This window comes from Agelaius tricolor, unplaced genomic scaffold (genome assembly GCF_023055355.1).
Source record: "Agelaius tricolor isolate 1412-34295 unplaced genomic scaffold, bAgeTri1.0.p SCAF_2, whole genome shotgun sequence".
NCBI lineage: Eukaryota > Metazoa > Chordata > Aves > Passeriformes > Icteridae > Agelaius > Agelaius tricolor.
In genome coordinates this window covers 84,331,969-84,339,136 of record NW_027269262.1, presented here as the reverse complement: position 1 = coordinate 84,339,136, position 7,168 = coordinate 84,331,969, and the positions used below count along the sequence as shown (strand labels likewise).

General features: G+C 49.9%; 1 protein-coding gene across 3 annotated transcripts in view; it reads left to right on the top strand.

Annotated features, from left to right (window-relative positions):
- The first annotated feature begins 229 nt into the window (after positions 1-229).
- The window catches only part of FBXO32 (F-box protein 32), a 42,912-nt gene continuing 35,973 nt past the window's right edge, over positions 230-7,168 (top strand). For all 3 annotated transcript variants that reach the window (XR_011678393.1, XR_011678392.1, XM_071421750.1), the window contains exons 1-4: positions 230-613; positions 3,643-3,755; positions 5,471-5,520; positions 6,191-6,283. Coding sequence is in view for 1 of the 3 variants with exons in the window: in XM_071421750.1 (XP_071277851.1) it covers positions 498-613; positions 3,643-3,755; positions 5,471-5,520; positions 6,191-6,283 (372 nt within the window). In the remaining 2 variants the exon portion in view is untranslated. The remainder of the gene's footprint in view (positions 614-3,642; positions 3,756-5,470; positions 5,521-6,190; positions 6,284-7,168) is intronic.

The following is a 7,168-nucleotide window of genomic DNA, read 5'->3' as shown; positions in this document are numbered from 1 at the left end:
TTGCACCAGTAACTCGAATATGGGAGCCATATATGGCATTCAGATACACATAAAACACTGTTTTATCGTTTGTTTGTATTCCGCACTCGACGCTTTCCACGCAACACTGACAGCGCGAAGGCGCCCCGCACGCGCGCGGGGCTCGGGGACGCGCTCAACCGGGCACGCGCAGCGCCGCTGGCCCCGCCCCCACCCCGTGGGCGGGGCCTGCCCCGATAAACACGGCCACGTGCGGGGGGGCGGGGCCTGCCCGCGCTTCCGGCAACACGCGCCCGCCGCCGCCACATAAATAGCGCGGAGCGCGCCCGCAGCCACTGCATCGCTCCAGCCGCCGCTCCGGGTTCTGATCCGCCCCGCACCGGTCTGCCCCACACCGCTCCGGGTACTGTTCTGCTCTGCTCTGCCCCGCAGCGAGTTCTGCCCAGGTCTGCCACGCACCGCTCCAGTCGCCGCCGCCGCTCCCAGTCCCGGTGTTGGTCCTGCTCCGTGCCGTCGCCATGCCGTTCCTGGGGCAGGACTGGCGCTCCCCCGGGCAGAGCTGGGTGAAGACGGCCGACGGCTGGACGCGCTTCCTGGACGAGAAGAGCGGCGGCTTCGTGGGCGACATCAGCAGGTAGCGGCGGCGGCGCGGTCCGGCCCCGCTGCCGGGCGGTGCCGCCAGGGGGCGCGGTGCCGGGGCGGGGGGGCTGTGAGGGGCGGACGGGGCCCCTCGCCCCGGGCCGGCTCAGGGGCCGCCCCGGTGTCGGCGGAGCGGGGTCGTTGTCTGGGTGACCCCGGCCCTGCCGGCCAAAGGGCTCGGTGGCCCCTCCGAGCCTATAGGAAGCTCCGAGTGGGGGTCCCTCAGCCCTCGGCGGGGTCCCCACGTCCCTATGGAGGCTGTTCCTCCTCAGGCGGCCAGGCTGTCCTTGTGGCTGTGGAAAGTAGCGAAAAATCGAGGAGAAGATGAAACCTTCACCTGCCCCTTGGCCACGGGGCTGTGGGAGCCCTGGCGACCATCGCCGGGCGTCTCCTGGGGGCCCTGGGGGTGGCTGCCCACCCTCCCCTCCCCCCCAAAACAGCCTTGCTTGGGGCTTCCCGGTCCCGGGCTCGGAAGGATGATGTGTCTGAAGCCATAAATCCTCCCCAGGCCATGAGTAATGTACCTTACGTGCCGCTTGACTAATCTGGCTGCAAAACATCAACAAACCCCCAAGATGGTGCGGGCAGGAAGCTTTGCAGAGCGTGGGTGTCGTGGGCTCCGGCAAGATCGCTTCTGTCAAAAGCAAACTTTTCTCACAGAGCTCCATCTTCTCCTCAGCTGTGTGTTGCTAGGGTTGGGGTTGCTGCCACCTTCCCACTGCTAGGGAAGGGTCAGGAATGTCCATGACAAAGGGACTTGAAGTAAGAGGACATTTGCTGTGAACCACTCCTGAGATGTTATCATGCAAGGAGGCTTTTGTAGCAGGTATCTCCTGCTCTCTTTCATGTCAGCCACTAAGTAAAAATCAAGTTTAGGTTTGTAATTTGTAAATAGGTAGAAAAATGTCTGGGTTTATGCATCCCTTTTCTCATTTAAAAGCAAGGAGGTGACATATTGACCCCGGTCTGAGCTCCTTGCTCAGGTCCAGCTGCCCAACTACTCAACCTGTCAAGATGCTGTGAAGAATTGTGTGGAAACCTGGCAGTACATAAACAGGGTAATAATCTTCCTCCCATGCTGGAGCTCGTCCACTGCTGCTGTTATGGTGGTTTCAGATTACAGAGTCATTCAGTAGGAAGTCAACAGGCAAGCGTGTGCTGTTGACATGTGAGATTTAAAGCAGATCCATCTTGTGCTCTTGAGCTCAGATTCTGCCACTGCATGGGGCGTGTTAACCTGACCCCCTATTGATTTTGTGCAACCTTGATAAAACATGAGCTTGGATATTCCAAAACAACTTCTTCCTTGCTGCCATATTCTGTTCTCAGGTTTTGGTCCCCACAGCAGGAAGCAGCATGGATGAGCAGCTGAGATGTTCTGCTCTCAGGTTTAGGTGGTTCTGAGCAAGCTGCAGTTGGCAGAAGTGTCTGGTTCCCCAAATGGTTGTTTCTGTGAATATTGTTCACCTTCAATGCTGCTGCTTTTCCCCTTCTGCTGTGCTGTGGTGGAGCCCATGGCAGTGGTGCCTTCCCAGAGCTCGGATGCCCTGCGAGGGGGATGCAGAGTAGGAAGGGGGAACCGAGGGTCAGGGTGTTCTGAAACTGGGGGAGGTTTCTTCTGCCTCTGGGGCCATGTGTAGGTGCCAAACCAGAACATCCAGCGGATCATGCCACAGGGGATATGGATCCCTCCTGGGGCTGAAACTCTGACTTGGTCACTTGACTTTTGCATATGCTGGTGGTGTGGCCATGCAGACAGCCAGTGAACAGGGGAAACAAGAGGTCTTGTCCCACAGGTTTCATTCCTTTGCAGGAGGCTGTGCTGAATAGCTGTCAGAGGTGTGTTTGGTATGGTGCTTGTGTTTGGGTTTTGTTTGACATTAAGCAGTGTAAATGCATGGCCTGTACAGGAAGCTTCCTGGCTGTGTAAGGGTCCTTGTGGCTGTCTCAGAGGAAGCTTGCCCGGGGCTGAAGCAGCAGCAGCATGTTTTGGCACCTGTCAGAGCTCAGGGGCTGTCTGTGCTACAGTGACTGAGAGGTGCAGTGAGGTGCCTGGGATCCTTCTTCAATTTTAGGTCTGCACACAGCCATGGCTCATCACTTGCGAGCTGCTAGAGCAGTGGAGATGGCTCTGATTTGTTCTCCTGTCTTCTCCTTGGCAGCTGTGAGGCACCCAGCGGTCCTGGGCAGCAGGCTGTGCTGGGCCTCTGCCGAGAGCCCCTGGTGCTGCCCTCCCCTGCCACCCCAGGGATCTCTGCAGCAGTGCCCTGGCTGCCCAGGGGCCTCTTAGTTTCGAGTTGTGGCTTGGATCTGCTGATTTGCAGGTCTGCAGTATGTGGGGATGTTGATGCACAGCCTCTTTACAGCCAGCCTTTCATTGCCCTTGAAGGAAATAAGGGGTTATAGCTCCCTTCACTAATAATACAGTTACAGCAGAGCTCGAGCAGAAGCAGGCAATGGGCAGTCTTGGACAAGAGATCCTAGCTGTTAACTTGTGTAGTCACTACTGTGTGGGGTCTGGAAAACCATCAGATGAGTCTGAACTTCAGCTAAGCTTTTCCTGTAAGCTTGAAATAGTATTTTGTGGGAACTCTTTTGTTAATAAATATTTTGAGTACATATATATGTCTTCAGGGATGTCTAAATATGTCCTTCTGTAGCAGTCTGACTGGCTCAGAGCAATCTGCTACCTACACTGGGAGGATATGGTGTTACTTAAGGATAGAAATAGGTTAAAGAGTGGAAAAGAACATTGCTCAGCAGCGTCCCAGCATGAACTGTGTAATCTGTTACCTGCTCCTGTCATGGGTATCTTGGCTGGCCCAGAATTGAGGCACCATAGGTTCCTTTAAAAATACCAATACTGGATGCTGAAACGGTGTGCAGACTACTTCTCAGAGGCAGCCTGCAAGAAGGCAGCTTTGGAGGCCACAATAAAAACCTATCTGTTTTTTTCTCCATGCAGGAAACAGTGTTCAACAGAATGCAGAACTAAACAGAATCCTTGCTTTGTGTCATTCACAGCTTTTGTAAAAAAGATGATCACAACAAAGAGAATCTCTTCAACAGCATAAACTATGATGTTGCTGCCAAGAAGAGAAAAAAAGATCTGCTGAATAACAAAGCCAAGACTCAATGTAAGACATCTTTTTGGACTTCTTTTTAAACAAAAGTTGCTGCAGAAGAATGGAAAATGCTCTATATCTATGTTTTTTGCGCAGTGCATGAAGAGCCTTCTAGAGCCTTGAAGGGCTTTGCGCCCATGTTTGACCTAAGTAGAGAACTTGGATACAGTTTAACGTGAAGATTTATGCCCCTGTTAGTAATCCCTGTTCTGAGGAGTTGTGCTTGTTGTGTTCAGATTTTTGTCATTTGTTTGTCAGGAGGGTAATTTTTTCCTATGGTACATTCAAATGAACCAGTTCCAGTATTTTCCCCCTGTAGACTTCCTTGTGCACAGCAGGCTAAATTTATTCTTCCTTCCATATGCATGTTGAGCACTAATCTACATTACTGGAGGCTACAAGCCTGAATGTAAGCTTTGATCCTATCTCTGTGTGCGGAGTGCATGAAAAATGAAATAAGATTTCAGCTCACTCAAAACAATAGAAGGCTTGAAATCTTTCTGTGTGCACAGCGAGCAGCCAGGGTCTCGGATGGGGCCCTGGGGCAGCACCCGGGGGAGCCTGCAGGGACAGCACGGCCTGTGCTGGGCTGACTGCAAGATAGGTACTGGAGTTACATGTGAGGGCTACAAATGTAAACATAGCCAGAGGAAATGAGTTACAATTCCCACACTGCTATTAACTCATTGTGCATCCCCCAGGATTTTGGAAACCGTTGCCAAAAGTTGGCCCCTCAGTGTATTCAGTTCTCAGAACAAACAAATGTTACCATGACAGTTTTTGGCTGGATTCTGCTGTGACCTACCATTGAAAGGGCTTGATGCAGGGTCAGCATGCCTGTAACTGAGACTGGGTCTGTCCTTGGACTTACAGTACCAGGCAGGAGTACATTCCATAGCTTCAGATTAATTTACAGGTTGCTTTAGGAGTTCAATATTTTCTTTATGGAAAGGAGTCTAGCAGGGTGGAGAGGAGATTTTTTTTTTTTTTTTGTACTAGCAGTTAAATTGCCAGTGTGTGGTAGAAGTAGGGTCAAAAGCCCATGTGAAAATGGAGTGGGAGAAGGACTGAGCAGCATAACTGCTTATAGTACAGGCTCTTCTGCAAACAGAGTTAGCAGTGTGTGCTGGGTATTGGGAAGTTATTTTGGGGAATGGATGGGACAACTCCCATTCTGAGGGAAGGGAGGGGCAATTAGAAATAGGAAAATTTAGGTCCCACATAGTTTTTTCTTTTTTAGCAAGTTAGCTGCAAGCATAAGCATGCTCCTCTGAGCCTGACCTCACTGCTGAAAGCTCTCTCTTACATGCCTGGTGTCTCATGACATTTTTGCTCAACTTCAAATTTGACATACAATCCCAAGCCTGTAACCAAGGTAATAAATAGTTAATAAAATCAATAACAACAAAACCTGGCTGTCAGCCACACTTACTGTCTGGGACCAAAGAGGAGGTGCTATGGTATATCTGTGGCTGGCAGATTAAACATTTAAAGTCTTGAGCTGTGTCAATGAAACAGAAGCCTTTTCTGAGGCTTAGGGCTACAGTCTCAAATGAAGCTGTATAGAAACAAAGCAGCTCAGTAAGTTGCTAGATTTAGTTTCAAGTGTGGTGGTGTAAACAAAATAATTTAATTTATAGTAAAAGATAGTGGATGTTATGAGCAGAACAGGGATACAGCTCTCTGAGGTGGAAGATTAACTGAGTGAAATGTCTTTGTCCAAACAGATTTCCACCAGGAGAAGTGGATCTATGTTCACAAGGGAAGCACAAAAGAGGTGAGTGCCTCTACAGGTTCTTTGTTCTCTTTTCTACTGATTTTTACAAGCAGTGGAAGATCCTGTGCTGATATAAATCAGCAGAAGCTCTTAAGAGATAAGTGGAAGATCTGGCTTGTGGCTGGAATTTCAGTAATGATTTTAAGCCCCTATCAAGGATCCAGAGCTTGATGTACAAGGCTTTGTACATGTGTTTAAAATATGACTTGTTTGCTTCCCTCATTTAAAAAAAACCAGCCATTTGCAGGCCAAGCCATAATACTGTTCTTGGCTTTCACCCAGTACAGTCCTAACATGGAAAATCATTGGAATTTATCACAAGGGCTCGCTTGCACTCATGGAGAGAAGCTGCTGTAGGAGACTGCTCTGAACTCACACTGTGTATTGAACCCCAGGAATGTGTGGCTCATTCTCACACGTAAATTCGTGGGTCATGAGCAGAGCATGGGTCTCTCTTGGGAAACTACCATAATCTACACTGGGCCATGCCCACTCTTGATGTCAGTAAGTGCAGCTCAGCAGGAGCCAGGCCTGCCTCCTCTGGCTGTGAGCTGCTCCCATGGTTTGTACCCATCAGCTTGCTAAATTGAGTTGCTCTGGGTCAGATCTACCTAGTGCTGGCTGGACTCAAGTCTGCCAAAACATGACCCAGAGTGTTTTTTCTTCTCAGCGCCATGGTTACTGCACCCTGGGAGAAGCCTTCAACCGCCTTGACTTCTCCAGTGCTATCCTGGACTCCAGGAGATTCAACTACGTTGTCAGGGTGAGTCCAAGCCCAGGGTCTATTGTGATGTGATGGTGCTGGAGGCTCTGAACTGAGCACCAGTTGGGTAACGGGAAGCACTGGCAAAGAAGAGCTGTCTGAGCATGCGAGTGTGTTAGGCTTTTCTGCATGAAGTAATTAATGGAAGTTGTGTGTGTGGATAGATGCCCAAATCTTGTCTTTAGTTTATTAAAATGGAAAGAAAGGAAAGTGGTGATAATGTGGAAGATGAGCTGTCCTTACCCTAGAATTCCTACTACTTTTCAATTGTGTCATTCACTTTTGAAACCCAAAAGGCTTGGCTTCTAATTCCTGAGTTTTCAGTTCAGCTTCTGAGAAAGAGCATGGGCTGTCTGCAGATGCCACAGGGCACTGGAGACCTCTTTGCTCCAGTCTGAGGTCTGTGGAGCCTTGTCTCCATTGATGTGATACAGGAGAGACTCAGGAGAGCTGAGCATTTTTGGAATGAGGGGATGGGCTGAACCTCTTGGTGGCACTGATCTTCTCTGTTAAGGTTAACAGTTGCTCTTAATCCTTTGTGAATGGGAGTGGTTTCAGTGGGTGAAACATTTGTTTAGTCCTGACAACATTAGTTAATAAAGAAGGAGTCATCAGCTTCAAGTTTCCCATGCTCTGGCTTTGCAGAGTAGGTCAGGGCTTGGTGTGGCCGAGGAGGTGGTAGTGGTTGGGGGACCTACTGTCCTGAGAGCTGTGGATACTTGTATGTTTATCTGCATGTGATCTGCAAATTGATCTTGAGTTTCAGAATGCTTAGCAAGATTTGGAATTCAGTAAGGTTTAAAAAAAGTTATTTACTTGAGGCTGTTTATGAACAGCTCCTTTTCATGCCTTGTGAGCAGCTGATCACTGGTGAGGCAACAGCTG